The sequence below is a fragment of the Sciurus vulgaris genome (assembly GCF_902686455.1).
Source record: "Sciurus vulgaris genome assembly, chromosome: 14".
In the NCBI taxonomy this organism is placed as follows: Eukaryota; Metazoa; Chordata; class Mammalia; order Rodentia; family Sciuridae; genus Sciurus; species Sciurus vulgaris.
In genome coordinates this window covers 91,913,310-91,936,541 of record NC_136475.1, presented here as the reverse complement: position 1 = coordinate 91,936,541, position 23,232 = coordinate 91,913,310, and the positions used below count along the sequence as shown (strand labels likewise).

Here is a 23,232-nt window from a genome sequence, read left to right as displayed (position 1 = left end):
TTGTAACCAATTTATTTAACTTTCATATTAGTTCTTACAGGTTTTCAGTTGATTCTATGGGGTTTCTCAGGCAAACAATTTCTCCTGCAAAGAATGATCTCCTGCCTCCCCTATGCATATTTACACTTTTTTCTTTCTTTCTGTATGGACTCCACTCTCCAGAACTTGTTAAGTAACAGAAGTGACAGCTTACAAGGTTTGTGGGGAAAAAATAAAGTCAAGCATTAAAAAAAAAAAAAAAAAAAACCTGAAACTGAAACAGAAAGAAATATTCTTTTAACATTTTGTTTTATCTCCAGATTTTTTTCATCTGACTATACACATACACGTTCACTGTTCTTCTTTCAAGAATGTGATAAAATTCTGTGATTTACTTTCCTACTGTAATGTATATTTGGAGCATCCTTCCTTGGTAATAAGTATGCTTCTGAACCAATTCTTAAAGGCTTAATAGTAAATATGTTAATAATGGATGCTTTTCATCTGTAAAGTAAATACAGTAACAGCAACTAGAGCAAAAGGCTATTATTCTACATGTAAAGAACTTAGAATAGTGCCCAGTGCTACGTGTTTGCTATTATTTCTACCAAGTTTTATCTAATTGATATCCTCTGGCTCTTTCTAACACTTTAAGATTAGTAATAAGGAAGCCAGCTGTGGCAGCCACACCTGCAGTCCCAGCTACGAAAGAGACTGAGGAAACAGGATTGCTAGAGTCTAGGAATTTGAGGCCGACCTGGGCAACACATCAAAATCCATCTCAAAAAAAAGAGAGGGATGTTAGCAATTGTGCTACGGTGAATGCCCTGGGCAGAGGAAATGGGAGAGTGTACACTATGAGCAGCTAGGCAGACATTTAAACTGATGTTAGGTTTTCTGTAAAACAATTCAGCAAGACAGCAAATGCCTTAAAAATATGCTGTTAAACTCAGCATACTTTTCAGATTCTAGATATTTCCCCTCAGAAAATAATCACCAAATTGTACACACCCATCTTATAGCATCAGTGGTTTTTACTTACATATACACAGGCCATTTTTACTTTCTTTTTTGTATTTCTAGAACTTTTAAACATCTTTTTTCACTAAGAATAAATTTTAAAATGTTTATTTTTTTAAAAACTCCACCACAACAGCTAAAATGCCCTACCTCTAAGAACAAAAGAAGTCAGTAAAAAAAGTTTGTGAATCAATATTCTATTTTTTTAAATAAACAGAATAAATACTCTCTCATTTCTAAAGTTTTTTGGCAATAATGGGGATCGAGCCCAAGGGTCTTGCACATGTTAGGCAAGTGGTCTACCCTGAAGCTATATCCACAACCTCAACCCCAACCCTTTTAAATTTTGTTTTGAGGCAGGGTCTTGCCAAATTGCCCAGGCTGGCCAAACTTGTAATCCTCCTGCCTCAGCCTCCTGATTCACTGGGATTACAGATGTGTGCCACCATGCCTGTCCAACAAGAATATCTTTTTCACATCTCTTACTTAGGTTTTCTACAATGTTACCTCCATTGTGGTCACAAATTGAGAGTAGGAATAGCCTTAAGACAGTCTGCAAGTAACTTCTGCTGACCTGTCTTTCTACATGACTTTTCCAAAATGTAACAATTGACAATAGAACCTATTCCAGAACCCAAGTCTCCTATTCTACTTCAAGGAATAGTCAATGTTTAAGAGTGAGAGACAATTACCCTCTGCTTCCTAGTGGGTAAAGCTCTTTAACTTCATGCCTATATAATAAAATATTAATATGCATTTTACATTAATTTATTCTATTAGCAAATGTAGGAATGAATTGTCCAATTTAAAATTGTTTACTGGGCTGGGGAGATAGCTCAGCTGGTAGAGTGCTTGCCTTGAAAGCACAAGGCCCTGAGTTCGATCCCTGGTACCGCAAAAAAAAAAAAAAAAAAAGAAAAAAAAAAAGAAAAAAATTGTTTACTATTCTGTATACCATTCTACAATTAATGAAGTTGTTTGCTTTAATAAAACAATAAAAATCAGGACAAAAATATTCCTATGTTCACTTTAAATGTCATAATTAAAAGGTGAAAAAAACTACTTATTCTTTATTTACCACATAAAGAAAAAAATACATATTAGAAAGACATATCTTCCTAATTTAGTGATTCTTAATTTTTTTTCTAGGTCAAAGGTGTTTCACACAAACTGATTTTTTTTTTTTTTTAAGAACTATTAAATTCCTCTCTCCCTCTCCACCCCAAACAAGGAAATTGCAGAAAATTTTGTAATAATTCAGAGTTCAGTCTGTATCCTGGAGCCATCGGACACGCCACGTCCATAGTATACAACTACAGTAAGGATCTAAACTCTCACTGAACTGAAATGAGGAGGAACTGGTAAAAGCACTAGAGCCCAGAGAAAGGCATTTCTGAACTGACTGAGGCAACAAACCCCACGTTAAGGATCGGCCCGAGAGTGTCATCTACATGTGTTTCTATGAACATAGGACGACTGTGACACCATGCCACTGCTGAGTGGGGAGAGGCAAGGGCTTTTCCTTCTTACTTAACTCTGCTTTTTTGTGTTAGAGGTTTTCAACCTGAAGTATGTACTCCTCTTCCAAATGTGTTTAGTGTAGGAATTAGACAAATAAGAGCAAGAAAACACTGAAAGCTCTTGCTTTCCTTCCCCTTAGCATCTGAAGCACATCTTTTTGCCTGTTAGCTGGAGTGGTACATCCCTGGTCCTATCACTGGATCCTACAGAATCAGAATATAAATTCCTATAATATACTAACAAATTCCACAACAACCAAAGAACTAAGGCATTCTGGGTAGTAGCTGAGAAAGGAATTTTATTTGGCTGGGCACAGTGGCGCATGCCTGGAATCCCCACTACTCCAAAGCTGAGGAGCACAAGGTTGGGGCCAGCGTGGGCAACGTAGCAACACCCTGTCTCAAAAAAATTTTAAAGGCCTGAGGATATAGCGCCATTGCAGGACACTGGCCTACTACGTTCAAGGCTCTGGGTTCAATGCCTAACACTGCAAAAAAAAAAAAAAGGAAAAGAGGAAGAAAGCAATTCTGTCTGGCTCACCCACCTAGTCAGCTTTTACATGAGAGCATTTTTATGTAAAATAGTCACAGACAGTACAACTTTTCCCTAAAGCGTTTAATCCTATAGCAATTTATTATAATTTCATATTGATACATTTGCTTCAATCAGAAAGTTGATAACATACTACAAATTAACTCCCACTTACTCCGAATCTGCTGTGACACTATTTAACGCACAGTCTAACAGGCCAACTCTGTTTCGAGTTCTTGGGTCCCAGCACTCCACTCGACCCTAAACAAATGAAAATCGATTTTAAATGAAAGTTACTAGCAGAAAAATTTAAAACACATTTGAAAATAAGATTTACTAATATTGAATATCTCATGGGAAGTAAAAATTTAACTTTTTACCTTATGCCCTTTTTAATACTATTTACATATTGTTCCAGGAGCTGATTTCCTTTTATAATTAAGGAAAAAAACTGGTCATGAGTTATCTGTGGGTTATAGGATTTAGTATCTGGAAGGTATAGGGCAATACATTTTTTATTATATACTTCTGGCATATGTGCATCTTTTAAAACTGAATATTTATCATTATCCCAAAGGAAAAATGCAAATCTCAGGGAAAAAAATAAATATTTTTTTGCAGAACAGGGGACTGAAACTAGGAGCACTCTGCCACTGAATTACATCTAAGTCCTATTTATTGCTAAGTTGCCCAGGCTGCCTCAAACTTGCAATCCTCCTGCCTCAGTCTCCCTGGAATTACAGGTGTGTACCAACCATGCCCAACTATCTAGAAAAACTCCTGACAAACATGAAGCACACTGGTTCAAAGTTACTGTAGTTTAAAAGAAAAGCACTGTGTGTGTTTGATTTTTACTGAATGCTACTATATGACATGTACAAGACACTATCCTATATACCTTTCTAGTTTATGCTGTTTTTACACAGGTTATTTCATGTAAATGTCACCCACACTTCTGAAGAGTTGATAAGGTAAGTACAGTTACATGTTGCTTAATGATGGGGATATGACCACAGCACTGGGCAATTTTATCCTTGTATAAACATTACAGTGTGTACTAACACAAAGATGGCTACAGCATTGCTGGGCCATAGCCCATATGGCTCATCACTGACAGAAATGTCATTAAGCAGCTTGTGATTGTATTACTGTCTCAGCAATGAAGAAACTCAGACTTAGGAAAAATTACTAATTCACAGATGTGAAGCCATCTAATAAATGAGAGTCGAAACTCCAAGAAATATTGCCGCCCATAAGAACCAGGGTGGCTGTGTGCAGTGCTCCTCGTGGGTCAACAATCCAAGGGCGGTGGCAGGCTGTCCTTAGCTATCTACAAGTACCCCAGCTCAACCTCTGTGCCTGCCCAGTCAGCCAGCAGTTGTGGAGTACATGTCTGTGTACAAAGGTCAATGTTACATGCAAACAGAAAACCAAGGTCATCAATCACCTCATTACCATTCTGCTCTGAGTAATCAAGCAATGGTATTTAAATTAAAAAACCCATTCACAATCAAACATGAAACAAATATTTAAAGGAATAAAGTCAGCATATGCATACCTCAATTGTTCCTGTGGCAAACAAGCCATGCACTGAATTTATGTCACAAACATTATTCTCCCTAAAACAGTAAAGCAACAGGAAGGAAATACTAGTTAGCATCTACTTTTGAGAGAAGAGGTATTCAATTAACTTTCTAAATAAACAGTCAATCCAAATTCCAAGGAGACAGAATGTGCATATTCTCTCGTTACCTGCAAGTGAAAAACAGCAAGGCATGAAGGAGTTAAGTCTGGGCTCGCAGCCACAAGAGCTTCTAATCCCCAAGGTAACAGGTAACACCTTGCCTGCCAGGAGACAGACAAGACAGGCTTTCCTTCTGAAACACTATTCCACCATCTAGAGACGAGAGGGTCATTCTACTTTCTTCCAAGACAAGGTTGCAGTCTCAGGAACACAGGCTATCACTATGGTAATCTTGAGACCCGAGTACACTGATCTGAGCCTCGTTTTCTTTCTCTATCAAGTAGATATTTCACCTCTTTCATTGGGTTGTTGTGAGGATTAAATGAAAGTGACTGCAAAGTGTAGAGCAGTATGCACAGTATGAAGATACATAATAAGGGTTGGGGATATAGCTCAGTTGGTAGAGTGCTTGGCCTCGCAAGCACAAGGCCCTGGGTTCAATCCCCAGCACCACAAAAAAAAAAGGTTCATAATAAATAGCAGCTTTTATTATAAGCAGGAAATCGTGAAGCTAAAGAGTGGGTAACTTTTGTTATGCAATAATGTACCGTGAAGCTACGAGCTTTTTAAAAAAAAGAAAGAAAAGCATTACAGGCATGGTGGCGCAGGCCTGTAATCCCAGCAACTTGGGAGGTTGAAGCAGCAGGATAGCTGGTTCAAGGACAGCCTGGGCAATGTAGCAAGACTGTCTCAAAATAAAAAACAAAAAGGGCTGGATATGTAGCTCAAGAGAGCCCCTGGGCTCAATCCTATAAACCAACAAAAAAAAAAAAAAAAAGAAAGAAAGAAAAGCAAAGCACTTCAGATCAATGTGAAACAAGTTTACTTGTTTTATAAATCACTATGTTCTTCTAACCTTTAAAAATACTCTCAAAGCAATAAGACAAATTCAACAAGCTCTTCCTGCAGACAGATGAGAAACAATCCAGCTCCCACCCTGGACTCACTGTCTGGCCTTGGGCAAACCACTAACCCCTGACACTAGGCTGCTCTCTCTCTGAACTGGAGATGTGGAAACTACCACAAAATCTGACTTCAGTTTAGAATAAGCTGATGTAAGTAAAATAGAATAATGCCTGGCATGTGGTGTTTTCATTCTCATGGCTATTTATTATTCTATAAGATGATAATGATAAATTCATTCCTAAAGAATTTCTCTTTGAATAAAATATAAATGCAGTTTGTAGTGTATGATAAAAGGAAAATTTTTAAACCTTAAATGTATGCTAATAACATAAAAATAAATTTTTTTTAAATCACACACGAACTCAAAATTTTCCAAATGAGAAAATCTGGAACAAATAAAGCAAAATCATAAAAGAAAACAACACTGCAAATAAAAATATTAAGGTGAGTGTTTGTTTTGTTGTTGCTGCAGCTCTGGGAATCAATTCAGGGACTCATGCATGTGAGGCAAGTATGAAGCACTGAGCCACATCCCAGACCTAAGCTGAGTCCTTTCAAAGGAATTTTTAGAAGTTTTAAAGTGAGAATTGAAATTTTTTAAAGAAATCAACAGGTCTCGGGGTGAATTTTTTTTAAGAAAAAAATTTTAAACTAAGTAGTCCTAGATTCTACTTAAACACAATACAGATTATCTGATAACGACTTGAGCACCTAGCACCATCTCCTGGTCAAAATAAATACAGCATCACCTCAAACAGTACTCACGCGGCATTAGTTTGTAGAGGATTCAGGTATCGTCCTTGTTCTAAGTTTAATCTATAAACTTCAGAGCTGCAAAGTAATAAAGAAAGCTAAAAATCTGGAAAACTACAATAAACTTTTCTTTAAATAAATATAAATTTCAGACCTATATACATATATACCACTCATAATTCATCACTACCCTTTGTAAAACTGATAAAGACTTATTTCAGATCTAAAATATATTCACCTTATTTATAAACCTGTCATGTATAAAGGTGAGTTAAACTACTTGCTGAGGAAATATTATGAATTAGACTATTTACAAATAACATGGAGAATGCAGGATCCAAAAGAAATATAATGCATCTAATATAAAAATAAAAAATTAGAAGGAAATACAATAGAAACAATAGTTTCCTCTGGGTGGCATAATTATGAACTTTTTTGTACTTTTCTACATTTTCAAAAAAGGATACGAATTCTTTTATATTCATAGAAAAGGTGACACAAAAGGATAAAAAGTCTTAGAATACTGCACAACAGGGCTAAGAAACGGCTCTCACCAACAAAATTATCCTAGTAGGATGCACACGTAGCTCTGGATTTAGAGCACTAGGCAATAGAAGTCAAGGGTGGCATCCTAAATGATTTAGTCACCTTGGAATTAAAGCAACTTAAAAGCAGGGATCATATATTATTTTTGTTTAAAGTTGCTCCCCAACGTTTTTTTACTAGAGTCCATAACCACATATGACCTTAATTACAAAAGGTCCAGAGAGAAATTCATTACTGATACTGAATAAATTTAAAGCAGGACTACAAGTTTGGGGAAATAAAGAGAAATATGGGAAACAGAGTAAAATAAACAATATTGTATCTTATACATTGTGGCAACTGGGCTATACTGAACAGGCTTATGTTTCCTACCAACATTTCCAGCTTGACCCACTGTGACATAAAAACTATCATAAATACTTTTACTGTTAGAATGTTTTATTAAGCAGAATAACAGGTATTAAAACATTATGATACCTCTTATCCATAAAATGCACCAGTATGTAGACTATTGGACTTATTTTTAGCTTATTCCTTGGTTTCCAATTTTTTTTGTACTGCGGATTGAACCCAGGGCTCTTAACCACTGAGCCACATCCCCATCTTTTTTATTCTGAGACAATGTCTTACTAAGGTGCTTAGGGTCTCATTAATCTGCTAAGGCTGACTTTGAACTTGTGATCCTCCTGCCTCAACCTCCTAAGCAGCTAGTGCATGTGCCCACCACATCCCACCAAGATTTTTTTAAAAAATAATAACCAGGCATCACTTATCTATTAAGGCTATTTAAATAGACAAAATATACAGGAGATTTAATAAGAAGTTGATTGTTCATGAAGTGAGAAGGAGAAAGCAAAGAGTGAGTGGATCCAATACCTTGCACCAACAAAGTACAAGTCACAGGATGGATAGTGATAAGAGAAATCTCTCCCGAACTTTGGTATTCTGGTTTTGTAGTAAAAACCTGATTGTGAATGAAATTCAATATATCTATCATTATGTAAGAAGACAATCTGAAAATAAAAGAAAATCAGTTTACTTCAGTTTCTACACAAAGTTTTTATTTCATCATCACTAAAACAAGCAAAGCAAAACAAACTGATTGCTCACACTTGCTTTCTCTGAACACCCAGGCCTTCCCATACACTCCAGCGCGATTAAGAATCACAACTCTTCTCTGGTGCCTGATGCCTTCCTGCACCTGACAGCATCTCTGCAAGCCTCTCCTGCTAACTGACAGAGCTAAAACAAACACCTTCCACTGACGTGGCTCCAGCATGTTCTAGCCACAATGAGCAACTTCCTGTTTCACCAAAGAACACATTCTAATAACCCCACAGCTATCACACAGGGTTTGAGAAACTCCTTATTTATTTTTAATATACTACAAAAGTGTTTGAAAAATCTACAGATGGTATTTAAATGCAAATTTATCAATATTAGAGAAAATGTTATAAAATTATGTCCCAAAAATACATGATAAATGCTACCACAGTTAAAAGGATAAACTGAACTTACAGTTTCCAGAACTGAAGACAATACATGAAGCATGTCAGCTAAGAAAGTTCAATTTTCCTTCAAGATGACTTTTTTTGGTGGTGCTGGGGATTGTACTCAGGGCCTTGCAAGAGGAAGGAAAGCACTCTACCACTGAGCTACACTGCCAGCCCTCACAATGACATTCAACATCACCAAATAATGTTTTTATTTTATTAAATTTATTCTAGCTGGTACATAAAAATTGTACATATTAATGGAATACCAAGATGTTTCATAAAAAGTTTTCATTTTAAATTGAATAAAGACTTCATTGATGATTTTCTAATTGTTGAAAATGACCATAAGAACTGAAGGATGGACCAATGGCACCAAGAAAAGCAAAGAAATAAATCTATTTAGCTGTGTTCTGAACTGTATGAGAAGACACCACAACCACTTGTTGGGTCAAGAAAATGAAATGTATAAGAATGTAAGTTTACTCTTCACTTACAAATAAGAGAGCAAAGCCAACCTGGCAACAAACTTGAGTTAAGTTCAAAAATCAGAACTGCAAATCTAGAACATAAGATAGTCTTAAAAAGATGACTGCTACCAATTCTTAAAAATGGAGATTAGGTCTCATCCATGATACAGAAAGCTAAATAGGATAGGCCAAAGGTCATCCCTACCACAATTATCCTAAAAAATACTACACATCATACATGTGCCAAACTGCAAGTATATTAAGAGAAAAAAGAGGTTATCTAATACACAACCATTTCTAACAACTGAAAATTGAAAATCTTTATATTTATAAAAATAAATTCCACTTGCTCAATCCTTTAATATAGCCAGCACAAACAAATGCTATCAAACATACCTTTGAATAGTCATCAGATAAAATTTCAAAGGTGACAACTGGAAAACAAGAAATGGGGAAAAAAATGCAATTATCAACCAACATTCCTAAAATAAAAATACAAACCTGAGGCAAAGATTCTAATCCAACACGAAAATTACGCAGAAATACTATTTAACCCATACAAGAATGAAATTGTCATATTGCCCCCAAAATGACAAATGGAAAATTCAAAGGTTTATAGTTTTTAAAGATACACCATCTAGATTTTTTTATAGAACTGAAATAAATGCACAAATATGACTTCTAAATTTTGTCACTATTTTACCAAGATGTTCAAAATAATTTTTAAGACTTTCAAATACATATTAAAAAACATTTTAAAATGTTGATTAAAAAAGGGTAATGGTGTAACTCTTTACCTATTCATAGTTTACCTGCTAAATTAAAATAAAGAATGAAACCAGTTACCCGTGGCACACAGAATTCCTAGTTTTAAAAGGCAAAGGGTGAGACAAGTTAGAATGTGCTTATAATTCTAAGGAACACTCCCCCTGGGCGTGGTGGCACACACCTGTAGTCCCAGTGACTGGGGAGGCTGAGGTAGGAGAATCACATGTTCAAGGTCAGCTTCAGCAACTTAGTGAGGCCCTTAGCAACCTCCCATTAACTTCTTTTTCCCTCGATCCCCAACACTGGGCCAACTAATAAAAGTTGAACTTCTCCATTTTAATGTGACTTCTATGCAAGGCAAAAAATGAGAATTACCCTCCGTGACCTTCACTTGAATACAATCCTCCCTCCTCTGCCAATGTGAAACTTGTGACTTGCTGAGATACCACTACTGTGATACGTTACATTATATATCAAACAGCAGATTTATAATCACATAAGCACTGTAAAAGTAGTTTCCTTTTGCTGGCAGTGAAGGGAAAGTCAGAAAGATGTGAAAGGACTAGAAGGATCTAATGAGCTGTTGCTTGAATGTGGAAGTGACCATGTGACAAGGCATGCAGGCAGCCTCAACAAGCCAAGCACGGCCAGCTGACACAAGAAATGGGATCCCCAGTCCCACAACCACAACTAACTGAATTCTGCCAACAACCTGAGCGAGTTTGGAAGCACAGTCTTATGCTCAGTCCTACAGATAAGAGCACACCTGCTGACACCCTGATTCAGTCCTGAGCACAGAACTCAGCAGAGCCTGGAAGGACTTAAGGGCTTACAGAAGAGTAAAATGTTAAATGTATGCTTTAAGCCACCATGTTTGTAATAATCTGCTACATAACAATAAAAAACTCATACACAACTGTTATGGTGTAGATATGAGGTGTCACCCAAAAGTTCCTGCAGTAATGCAGAGCTATTTCAGAGGCGACATGATTGGATTATGAATGGTAAGCTGATCAGCCCGTCCTAGTTCTAGTGGACTGACTGGGTGGCCACAGAGGCAGGTGGGGGTTGGCTGGAGGAGGTAAGTCACTGAGGGCATGACCTGGAAGGGTGCATCTTCCCTGAGGCCCCTCCTCACTTTCTCTCTGCTTTCTGGCCACCATGAGGCGGGCAGCACTTCTCCACCATGCTTGGGCCCAGAACAATGGCCAACCACTGAAGCAGGAACCAAAATAAACTTTCCCTCCTCTAAGCTGTTGTTCTCAAGTATTTTGGTCACGGTGACAAATCTGACTAGCACAACACCCCATTCCCATTTTGAAAAGCAGAAAAGTAGACAAATATCAAAAGCTATTTTTACAAACTCAAAGTTAGTGTCTTACCTTCAGAATCTAAACACCTTTCAAACTTCAAGGATAACTGATAGGTGTCATAACATCGAACCCGGGGTTTATATGTTCCTATAAAAAAATTAAAGCAATGTAAAACCTAAAGATAGACTCTTCATAGTCAATATCCTGTAGAACTGTTGAGGACACTTTTTGTTCAGAGGTAGGCAGGATCTGTTGTAGGCAAATCAAACAAAAGGAACTTAAAAGCAGTCCAAGAGGGAAATGAGCAAAGGACAAACAAGCAAGTCATGGAAAATGAAATACAAATAATAAGCCTCACGAAGACTCTAATGAAAGTAGACTGAACAATGAAGGCATTTTGTCCATCAGAATGGCAAAGATGAAGATCTGTGCCGCTAGGAGGGCCGAACAGTGTTCTCACATACTGCTGCTGATTAGTGTGATGGATACAATCTCTTCAGAGGACAATCCAGCAACACCTGTAGGATATGTCTTGTTTATACACCTTGAAACTACATTTCAACTTACACAAACTGAATCTAAAGAAACATCCCCACAAGCGTACCAAAGACAGGAAGAATGTTTGCTGCTGCATTGTTTACAATGGCCAGAAACCGAAAGCAAATAAAATGTCCCCTGACAGGAAAATGCTTAAATAAACTGTGGTAAATCTATTCAAGGGAACATTATGCACCTCATAAAGAGGAGGAGCAGACCTGTGACTCCTGGTGCGGAGAGATGCGAGATGTACTGCAGAGGAAGAAAACAGAAGCAAGAGCCACAGAAGAGGGTGCACTCTGGTCTCAAGTCTGTAGAACCAAACACTGCTGATGTCAGCACTCTGTGTAGAAAAGGTGGAGGAACAAGTACCGACTTCACAGCAACTGCCTAGCTCTGGGAAGGGCAATTCTGAAGACTTCCGCATTTTATACTACAAAACGTTTTATGTTATTTCTGTAAATGTGCATTCTGTATAAGTTTTTCACATTTGTAATGCGGGAAAAAGATTGTTTTTTAAAACAAAAAAATTTTTTAAAAAAGAAAGTGAGATAATTTCTGGTTTTGGCATGGATCAAAGCCTAAGATTTTCTCTAAAAGTGAAAAGTTCAGGGCTGAGGATGTTGCTCAGCTGGCAAAGCACTTGCCTAGCATGTGCAAGGACCTAGGTTCCATCCTCAGCACCATCAAAACAGTAAGTAAACAGAAGTTTAAAAACCAGTAAATGGGGCTGGGGAGATAGCTCAGTTGGTAGAGTGACTGCCTTGCAAGCAAAAGGCCCTGGGTTCAATCCCCAGCACCGCAAAAAAAAAAAAAAAAAAAAAAAAAAAAAAACCAGTAAAATGTATAGCAGCTCAATTCACAATAGCTAAACTATGGAACCAACCTAGATGCCCTTCAACAGATGAATGGATAAAGAAAATGCAGTCCATAGACCACAATGGAACATTACTCAGCCTTAAAGAAGAATGAAATTATGGCAGTTGCAGGTAAACAGATAGAACTAGAGAATATGATGCTAAGTGAAATAAGACAATCCCCCAAAAAATCAAAGGTCAAATGTGTTCTCTGATAAGCTGGTCCATAGTGAGGGGTGGTTAGGGAAGAATGAAGGAACTTTGGTTATGCAGAGGGAGTGAGGGGAGGCTGGGGGCAGCAGGGATGGGAAGGACGTTAGAATGAGACAGCCATTATTACCCTCTGTACATATACGATTACACTACTGGTGTACAGCCAGAGGAATGAGGAGTTATGCTCCATTTGTGTTCGATGCGTCAAATGCATTCTACTGTCAGGTATAACCAATAAGAATAAATTAAATTTTTTTTTTTTTAAAACAGTGAATATACTTGGAGCCCACTGTTGTATGATGACCATTTGTACATATGAGTGTCTGAAAGGCCGTATGTGAGGCTGAATATATGCAGGGCCTTCCTTCCACTTTGTTTGTTTTGGGTTTTGTTTTTGCCTTTTATCTTCATATCATTTACAAGGTTTACATGTTTTACTCTGGCCATCACAAAAAAAAAGGGACAAAAAAGATAAATATAAATAAAAGGAGTCCTTCTGTTTCCTGTTTTATTTTTCTCATTCCCAAGGCTAATAATGCAACTAAGAATAGATTCAAATCTGTCATGATCATAACCCAAATGCTTTCAAAAGGAAACAAAAGGATGATTAGTTTTGTAGCAGATCAATATTTAGTATATCCCCTGGGTTCATTCCCTGGAAGAGTCTATTTCTTCAACTAAACTGAAATACCCCAGGGAACAATCTTATTCAACTTGTTTTAGCCACAGTCCTACAACACTAAAGGCAATCCAAGAAAGAGGCAGAGACAGAGATCAAGATCAAAATCAAGATGGGCAGGGCATGGTGGCCTGCACCTGTAATCCCAGTGCCTCAGGAGGCTAAGGCGGGAGGATCACAAGTTCAAGACTAGCCTGGCAACTTAGCAAGATCCTGTCTCAAAATTGAAAAAATAATAAAAATAAAAAGGGCTGGGTATGTAACTCCATGATAGAGCACCCCCGGATTCAATCCCCAGTACTGAAAAAAGAAAAAAGAAATCAAGACTTTGTTGAATAAAATGGTGATGCCAAGTACACACCCTCTACCAATACCAGAGAAAGACCTCGAGAAAGGCAAACCAGAGGGACTCTGGACCACAGAAACAACTGTATAGCCACGGGTGGCTATTTAAATTAATTAAAACTGGACTGGGATGTAGCTCAAAAGGTAGAGCATTTGTCTAGCCTTCAAGAGGCCCTGAATGCAATCCCCAGCAGGGTAAAAAATAATTAATTAAATCAAATGAAAATGCAAATTCAGTTCCTCAGACCAACCAGCCATGTTTTACACATTCTTGATGAAATATTAAGATAAAAATGAAATAAAAAGGTATCTGGAGGCTGAGGCAAGATAATCCCAAGTTCGAGACTGAACTGGACAACTTAGGAAGACCCTGTCTCCAAATAAAAAATAAAAAGGGTTGGGAACATAGCTCAATCTGAATTCAATCCATAAAAAATTTAAAAAATCAAAACAAAATTTTTAAAGCATTCTAAATAAGGAAAAATGCTACTAATTTTTGCCTGGGGTAAAAAAATTACTACAGTTGATTAATTAATTAATTAAAACTGAAATTTTAAAAAGTATAGTTTAACATATTTAACTTCTTAATCTATATCCTAGCCCTCTTAGATAATAAAACTGTGAACCTAGACAGGAACTTAATATCTCTGGCTATAGAAGATGAACAAAATGAATTAAGTTTCTAAGTTCCTTCTAATTCTCAACCACTATGTCCACATAGCATGCGTTTCCTAAATCCTCCTTACCAGTTTCTGAAAATAAACCTGGAGGCAAGAGATGTGGACTGTGATAATACTGAGACAACCATTAACAAAGAACAAAAAAGATTAGCCTAGGTGTGCACAAAGATGTGAAAACAAAGTGATTGGAACCAGGTGCAGTAGTGCACACCTGCAATCCCAAAGATTCAGGAGGCGCAGGCAGGAGGTTCATACATTGGAGGTCAGCCTCTGTAACTTAGCAAGGCACTAAGCAACTTATCAAGACTCCTCTCTCAAAACTAAAAATAAAAAATAGGACTGAGGATGTAGCTCAATGGTAAAGAACCCCTGGCTCAATCCCCAGTACCAAACACACACACACACACACACACACACACACACAGAAAATGGTTGGAAAAGGGATATAGATAGTATTAAACTAAGAAAAGGTGTGGACAACACACACATTTGCACCAAAATCACAACCAAAAAACCATTCACAATACTGTTCTACATTATAACGCATTAAAAGTCCCCTATATTTCATGTTTTTTAGCATAAAAAATGTTAATGTAAAATCTTATATAATTTTTTTTACTGCATGATACAAAGTCATGTGACCCTTCCTGGAGTCCTTCTTCCTTGCTGGTGTTAAGTCTAAATGATATGACCATTTTGAGAAATAGTCTGAAGGTTTTCTAAAAAAAGTAACCAGCAAGTCCACTCCTAGGTTTACCAAAGACAAATAAGAGCATGTATCCCAATAGAGATGTATTTAAAATTGTTCACAGTTCTTTATTAACAGTAGCTAAAAATGAAAAATAGTCTAGGTATCCATCAAATGGAAAATGGATAGAGTATTTGCATTATAATGAAAAACTATCTGGTAATTGATTTTAAAAGAACGAGCTATTGATACATGTAACAACATATCTGAATCTCAAATACAAGATCCTAAGTAAAATAAATCTTAAAACAAAATACACAATGCATGATTGCATCTATATAGTTCTAAAACAGGCTAAACTTGTTTGCAATGAAAAAAAAATAAGGGCAGTGGGTACCTTGGCCTGGCTGGGCACAGGAACTGACTGCAAGAGGCATGAAGGAATATTCTAGGTGGAAGGAATGTTCTGCATTGTGACAGGGGTTTAGGTTACACAGGTGTGTGCATTTGTCAAAACTCAACAAATTGTAATCCTAAGACCTATGTGAGGCTGGAGATGTAGCTTGGCGTTAGAGCACCTGCCAAGCACAAGGTCTTGAGCCCAATTTCCTGCACTATAACACACACACACACACACACACACACACACACATACACACAAACTCATTTCTAGTTAATGACACACATACTAAGGTACTTACAGGTGAAGTAAGCTGATACATACAACTTGTTCTAAAATGCGACAAAAAATAAGATGGAAGAAGGGACAGTGGCACATACCTGTAACCTGTTATTTGGGAGGCTGACAGGAGGATCACAAGTTCAAGGTCCACCTGGGTAACTTAGCAAGACCTTATCTCAAAAAAAGGGCAAGAGGGGCAGAGTACAGAACCCCTAGGTAAATCCCCAATACAACAACAACAAAAAACCAAGACAGATTGATGGATGGACAGAAAGAGAAATAGATATGTGAGAAAGCAAACAGTAAACTACTTATTTATTTATTATTATAAAGAATAAGCTATTTATTGCAGAATCTTGGTATTAGGTAAATGGGTGCTCAACATACAATTTTTTCAATATTTCTTTGTTTGAAATTTTTTACAATAAAATGTTAGGGTAAAAAAATGTGACCTTTCCCACCACAGCATTTCACGCTATGAAATGTATGTGAATCAGAACCAAAAGGATGCTTACCAGTTGCTAAAATATACTGTCCATCTTTTGACACCTTAATAGTGGTACACACAGTAGGCATTTCAAAATCCTGAATAAGTTCAATTCTCCTACGAACATCTACAGAGAGAGAAAAAGTAACCGGTTTAACTAATATCTATCACAGGAGAACAAAGCATGCTCAACAGTCACAGCAACTACAAACAGGCAATTTACATCCCACACATTTCCAGGCCTTGGGAAAGGACACTAGCACAGCCCACCCATTAAGATGCAAGTTCTTCTTAGCTCAGACATTAGGCTTTCTAAGCTACATGCTACTGTTTGGATCTTGAACATCTCCCAAAGGCCCACCTGTTAAAGGCCTGGATCTCAGCCCATGGCGCTACAGGGAGGTGGGGCCTCGTGGGACCTCTTAGGTCACTGGAGGTATGACCACAGGGGACTGTGGGACACTCTTCCTCTCCCCTTCTCATCTCCTTCCTATGAGGTAAGCAGCTTCTTCTGCCTCCTACTCACTGCAATGATGGCTGCCTTGCCACAGGTCCAAAAGCAGCTGGGCCAATCAAACAGGGATTGAAACCTCCTCCAAATAAACCTTTCCTTTGTAAAGTTTGTTTTGTAACAAGAAGCTGACTCACATACTATGTAACTTATTTTTACTTTTCAAAAAGGAAGAGTGTCATCATTAACTGGAAAAAAAAAAATCATAATAATGTATCAAGCACTCAGTTCTAAGACCTGAATTAAGGGGAAGAGAATAAACATTAAACCACAGTCATTACTCAAACATAGGTGTAAAACAACTTAAATTGTTTTTTCCTAAATAATAGGTTTAGCCCCCAAAATCTTTCTTGATAAGAAAGAGAATCAAGTTAGCTTGTGGCTCTGCCGGCACCACTCTGTGGCCAGGAGGAGCTGCATTAGAGAAAGACTGAGTGTGACCTTCTGCATTAAAACAACACCAACTCTCACAAAAACCCATTTCTTCTCACAAAAAAGTATGGATTCTGGCTGGTTGCTATGCTAACAGTATGCCTGCTGCAAACACTATTTATCACTCTACAACACACTGCTGTCTTATTACACTCAAACATAAGAGTCAAGGAGGGCCAGTGCAGAGGCACACACCTGTAATCCCAGCAGCTTGGGAGGTTGAGGCAGAAGGTTTTCAAGTTTCAAAGACAGCCCCAGCAACAGCGAGGCCCTACGCAACTCAGTGAGACCCTGTGTCTAAATAAAATACAAAATAGGGCTGGGGATGTGGCTTAATGGTCAAGTACCCCTGAGTTCCATCCCTGGTACCTTAAAAAAAAAGGAGAGAGACAAGGAGGATTTTGGGGTATAACTCAATGTAGAGTCCATGCTAACTTAGCAGCATAAGGTCCTGGGTTCAATTCCTTACACGAAAAACAAAACAAAACAAAACTACATATTAGTTCTGCAATGGGTTGGAAGAAATAGTCCATTAATAATTTTCTCGGGCTGGGGATGTGGCTCAGTGGTAGAGCGCTTATCTCAAATGTGTGAGGCACTGGGTTTGATCCTCAGCACCACATAAAAATAAATAAATAAATAAAATAAAGGTATTGTGTCCATTTAAAATAATTTTTAAAAAATTCTCCCCTAAATAATGTAAATCCAGTTTTCTATTTGTTTGCTTTTTAAAGGATTTTTTAAAATAATTTTATTTTATTTATTTATTTATTTTGTTATATAGTGCTGAGAATCAAACCCAGTGCTTCACATGTGCTAGGCAAGTGCTCTACCACTGAGCCACAACCCCAGCCCCATGAATCCATTTTGTTACACATGAGAACGAGGGCATGGACTAATCAGATAAAATCAAAATCTGTAAGTATTAAAGCAGTAATTTTTGTTTTCTTTTGACTTAAAAATCTAATTTTCTAACCTTAGTACTATATAAAATCTATCCTTACCTTGTGATCTTTACTCTACATCCAGAAACCCTTCAATCTTTGATTTTTATACACTTAGTTTTAAATAAAATATAAGGGAAAGTCAGGCATAGTAGCACACACCTGTAATCCCAGAGGCTAAGGAGGCTGAGGTAGGAGTTATCACAAGTTCAAAGCCAGCCTCAGCAACTTAGCAAGGCCCTAGCAACTTAGAGAGACCCTGTCTCAAAATAAAAAATAAAACGGGCTGTGGATGTGTCTCAGTGGTTAAGCACCTCTGGGTTCAATCCCTGGTACCAAAAAAAAAAAAAAAAAAAAAAAAAAAGATAAATCCTTCATCTATGATAAGTTGTAATAGAGAAAATTTAAAGAAAATTTGTCCACCAAAATGAATATTGAATTAATCTTACATTCTGATTTTCCCTGCTGCCATTAAGTTAAAGATTCAAAATCTTCCCATCAGTGCATTACAACTATAATGCACCAATAAAAAACGTGGGGAAAAAATTATATTACAAAAGAATAAAAATCTTCTGCAATGATCTTTTGCTATTTATGTTCGTCCATTCTCTGTGTACAATTCTCTTTTGTTCAGAAAGAAAAATGCTTGTTATCTCAAAAACAGACAAATGGATTTAACAGAAAAAGATCTTGATGCACTGGAGAACAAAGAAATTATTCAACTGTTGGAACACTGGGAGAGCTGGTCCTCCTTGGGCCTGTGTTCTAACACATCTTGCTGCTTGTGGCAAGACTACTTGGCACTGCCACTATTTTATCTAGACATTTCTCAGGGTTACCTAACAGATGCAGTCATATGCCCCTCTGGACAGAGCAGACTTCCTTACTGCCTGCTATAAAAGCAGTAGCAATCCCAGCTCAGGTTGTCTGTTGCAACCCAAATCCACCATGTAGGGAGCATCCATCTGCATGGTGCTGAATATCCCCATGGGACTCAAGTGGAAATTGGCACAAGTATGCTGACACTCATTACATTTGTTGTGCTGTGAGTAATAAACTCCCTACCTCTGACCCAGGAAGTAAGAGGCTAATTTATAAGTTTTGAAGTAGAATAAAATCAAATCCCAAACCTCCCAGGACCACATCAACTGCAACAAAAAAGTTTCTTAAAAAGAAAAAGGCAAAAGTGTTCATTTTCCACTATATTAATCCCTTTGCATTTTGTAACTCCTCACTTCTATATGACAACAGTGGACGAGTGAGGGCCCTGTAATATATACCGGATCACTAATGTCACTGAAGCAGGAAGAGACAATACTCACCAACATCTTTCTTCTGCAGTGCTCTCTTTTTCCTGTCAGACAGCCACTTAAAGAGAATGAAGAGATTATATTTTAAGACACATTTACCTAAATTGTTTTCTGCTTACAAAAGTAATACTTACTCATACTAGAAAATTCAAGCCTGACAGGAATATGCAACACAGAAGATGGAAATATTCTGTGATCCTAATACTACTACTGTTAAAGAGATATTCTGGATTTTTTCTTGTATATGCTTACATATATTAGACAATGAGTTTTTCAAACTTCTATGTTTCACATGAAAGAAAACTAACTCATCTAACCAACCTAAGGAAAAGTAGTAAGCCTCAAATATGTGTTATAACTCATATATGTAATAACTACATCTAGTAAGTGAGAATATTACATAAAAAAAGAAAATCTGAAATACCTCTTTTTCATAAAGAATAAAACTGATAAATAACTGGCTAAATAGTTGACGCTGGCTAATAAATAAATGTTATGCTTTACAGTCATACTCACTGATATCAGGTTTTGTTCTATACCCCAACCTAGCAAGCAGCACAATTCTGCTGCCTGATCAAGTGACAATAAGGAAGCACTTGTCAAATTATGATTATCCTACACCAATGGTTCCTAACCAGGGCAATTTTGCTCCCCAAAGGGCATTTGGCAATTCCTGAAAATACAGTTGTCACAACTGGCGGGGGGTGGGGGGTTATCCTCCTGACATGTAGCAGGTAGAGGCCAGGAACAATGCCAAACATCCTATGATAAATGCATAAGACAGGCCCCAGCAACAAAGAACTGACCCGTTCAAAATGTCAATATGTCAATAATGGTGAAGAAACTCTGCCCTAAAGGAGTAAAAGAAAAGCAAAAGAAAAATGACCATGTGTCTCCTCTAAAAGCACAAGTCAATGTATACCCCTTATTAGACATGACAGCATAATCTTTAGGCCTCTCTGGTTATGCAGACTCACCACTCAGGCCCCTAAATGGGACATCTGAGGCAGTGTCTACATGCAGAACAGAATAATACTTTGAAGAACCTGGGTTTGAACCAGAGCTTCCTCCTGCCTTTGTGTTTAGTGGACTGAAGCAGATTTATGCCAGTGATTGTATTGCTCTGATTTTACTTTAGGCAGTAACATTTTAATTAAATGTTATGTTGAATATATTTTGGGGCATTCAATGTGTTCTTTCACATCAATTTAACACAAGCAGAACATTACCAAAGGTACATTACCAAGATGCCCCCCACCAAATACCAGAATACAATTCTTAGAAGTTTGCTCACAATTCTTAGAAGTTTTGATCACAAAGGAGAAATTTCATACAATCATAGATCTCATCCTTCCTGAGCTAATGAGTGTGGGGCAAAGGGGGATTCCTTCTATCTGGGGGCCTGGGACCTGGAAGGTCAGGAATTCTTTAACGCAGTGAAGATGAGAAGAAAGGAAAGTTCATACAGGAGTTTCTATAAACACTGACAGCACACAGGAAAAGAAGTCAGCATGGGACAAGGGAAAAAAAGGCCAAAAGTGTTTTTAAAGTTCATTAAAGAACCAAAAATTTTCACTAAATTAAGTCATCCTCTCAATATTCTATAAAATTTAGCTAATAAAGAATCACACTACATGTGGTGGTGCATGCTGTCATCCCAAGTACTCAGGAGACTCAGGAAAGAGGATTACAAGTTCCAGGGCAGTGTGGGTGACTTAGAAAGACCCTGTCTCAAAATAAAAAATGAGAGGCTGGTAAAGCATCCTCAGTATAAAACAGAAAATAACCATACCTTACCAAATAATTTAATCAGAAACCTAGCACCCCCACACACACACGAAAGCAAAAGCAAGCAAATTCTGGGGATGCTGGTGACCTTGTCTCTCACTGCATAGGGACCTCTCTCTTGCTGAAAAGAAAAAAAAAGACCCGATTTGCCTTTACATTTGAAGGAGGTAATGCTAAAATATATACAACTATTTACTACTCAAGGTTTTCAAGGTTTATTAGAGCTTTAAACTTTCAGTATCAAAAATAAAACTTTTTTTGTTTTTGCTCATTCCTTTCCCACTCCCAACCATTCATCACTGAAAGCACTTTGTATCATCTGAAATTGTCTTCTCATTTGCTCATTCATTTATTATCCTTTTCCCCAACAGGGATCTTTATCTAACACATTCACCATGTACCGTAACACGTAGAGCTGCCTTGGCTGGAGAAATGGCCCAATGGTAGAGGGCTTGCCACTTGCCCAGCATGCATAGGGTCCTAAGTTCAATCCCCAGGATAGCAAAAAAAACAAAAATGGAATTCTCTGCACATACTAACTCTCAATAAATAAGCACGATGAAAATACAAAATGAGAAAGATCACCTGTGTGAAGAACAACTGGAAGATGAGGAATTACTAGCATTACAGTGGCATGCTATCAAGCAGTACATTTGGAAACCACTTTCTGACAAGTGCAGAGGCTTGAGAATTTTGAGATGAGATTATAAATTTTCAACTCCCTGAGGCTGGAGACCTGCAAATGGAAATGAGCTTCCACAAAAAGTTTCCCTTTGGAAGTGCTTGAACAGAGGCTTGACCATCACTTAAAAGAACTAAAAACCAAGCTTCAAAGTCTAGTGTGTGACCATGGATAAGTCATCTTTCCCCTGGCTAGATCTCAGCTGCACACTTCAAACATGAAATGACTGGAGGAGTATTACCCATTTGTCCAAGCCCCTTCTGTCTCTGATGTTCTAATAACACTATGGAATCAAGTTCAGCAAGATTCGAAGACACTGTCCTCTACACCATAAATGCTGAGAGTGTAAAGTCTGGATCCCCTTTGTCCAGTGCTGTGACCCTAGGACCTCGCATTTAATAGGAGCTCAACAAACAGCTGATGAACGGGTATGAAAACCGGGAGGACGTTAAAATGAGGGAAGAGATGTCTGTCAACCGATCTATCCACGTTTTCCTGCTCGGCGTGGCCATGACTGTGGACACGCACAGAAGCCCAAAGGGACGCGTCGTCTGTTTGGAGAACTTCACAAAAATTCCAGCAAAGTTCATCGACCCTGATCACCTCTCGGTCCAGTTTCTGGCGCGGTGACAGTAGCGTCCTTCTTTACCAGGATCGACCAGACCCCCAGCTCACAGCCACCCACCTCTGGGCCTCCACGAATCCGGGACCGTAAAGGCCCGACTAAATCAGGCCAAGGCCAGGCCCAGAACTAAGGAGAGCGGCGGCTGCCGGGCGAGGAGCGCTCGCTCCCGAGAGTGCCAGTGAGGGGGCGTGGGCGGACTCACCTCAGGAAGGGACTTGCCGCAGCTGAGACTGTAAATCTTCACCTCGTTGAGGCTGGAAACCTGCATGCTGGCACCGAGAAGCGGCGCCGCCAGCTGCAGCCCCCGTTCCTGTGGCACCTGAGACACACAGCAAGGGAATCCCGGGCACCGCGCGGCGCGGAGCAGGACATGCGGCGGCTGGCGCCGGGTGATGACGCACTTCCGGGGGCCGGGCCGCACACTTCCCGGAAGAGGGTGGTGTGAATCTCCTTGGGGGTGCGGCTGGTAGAACGGGCGAGGCCTGGGGGGAGGTAGGGGCTGGCATGGCGGACCCTGTTCTTCCTCCTCTCAACTCCGGGGGCGGCAGGCAGTGGTCTTCTGGTCGCTGCCGCTGCCCAGGCCTAGGTGTCGCGTTCCGGGGCAGGGGCGGGTGGGGTCAGCGACGACGCCCACCGGGCGGATTCCGAGTGGGCGTGGGTTTTTGGTTCCTCTTGCCTTTCTCCGGCGTTTCTGCACGTTAGGAATACATGGCTCTCAGAAAGTGTAG

General features: G+C 38.6%; 1 protein-coding gene across 1 annotated transcript in view; it reads right to left on the bottom strand.

Annotated features, from left to right (window-relative positions):
- Positions 1–22,880, bottom strand: part of NOL10 (nucleolar protein 10) — an 89,929-nt gene extending 67,049 nt beyond the window's left edge. The window contains exons 1-9 of the mRNA XM_079110791.1: positions 22,707–22,880; positions 19,422–19,467; positions 16,241–16,339; positions 11,114–11,191; positions 9,360–9,397; positions 7,877–8,013; positions 6,467–6,532; positions 4,610–4,670; positions 3,227–3,312 (exon numbers count right to left, since the gene is read on the bottom strand). Coding sequence (XP_078966917.1) covers positions 3,227–3,312; positions 4,610–4,670; positions 6,467–6,532; positions 7,877–8,013; positions 9,360–9,397; positions 11,114–11,191; positions 16,241–16,339; positions 19,422–19,467; positions 22,707–22,772 — 677 coding nt within the window. The 5' untranslated portion in view covers positions 22,773–22,880. The remainder of the gene's footprint in view (positions 1–3,226; positions 3,313–4,609; positions 4,671–6,466; positions 6,533–7,876; positions 8,014–9,359; positions 9,398–11,113; positions 11,192–16,240; positions 16,340–19,421; positions 19,468–22,706) is intronic.
- Between the last annotated feature and the right edge of the window lie 352 nt (positions 22,881–23,232).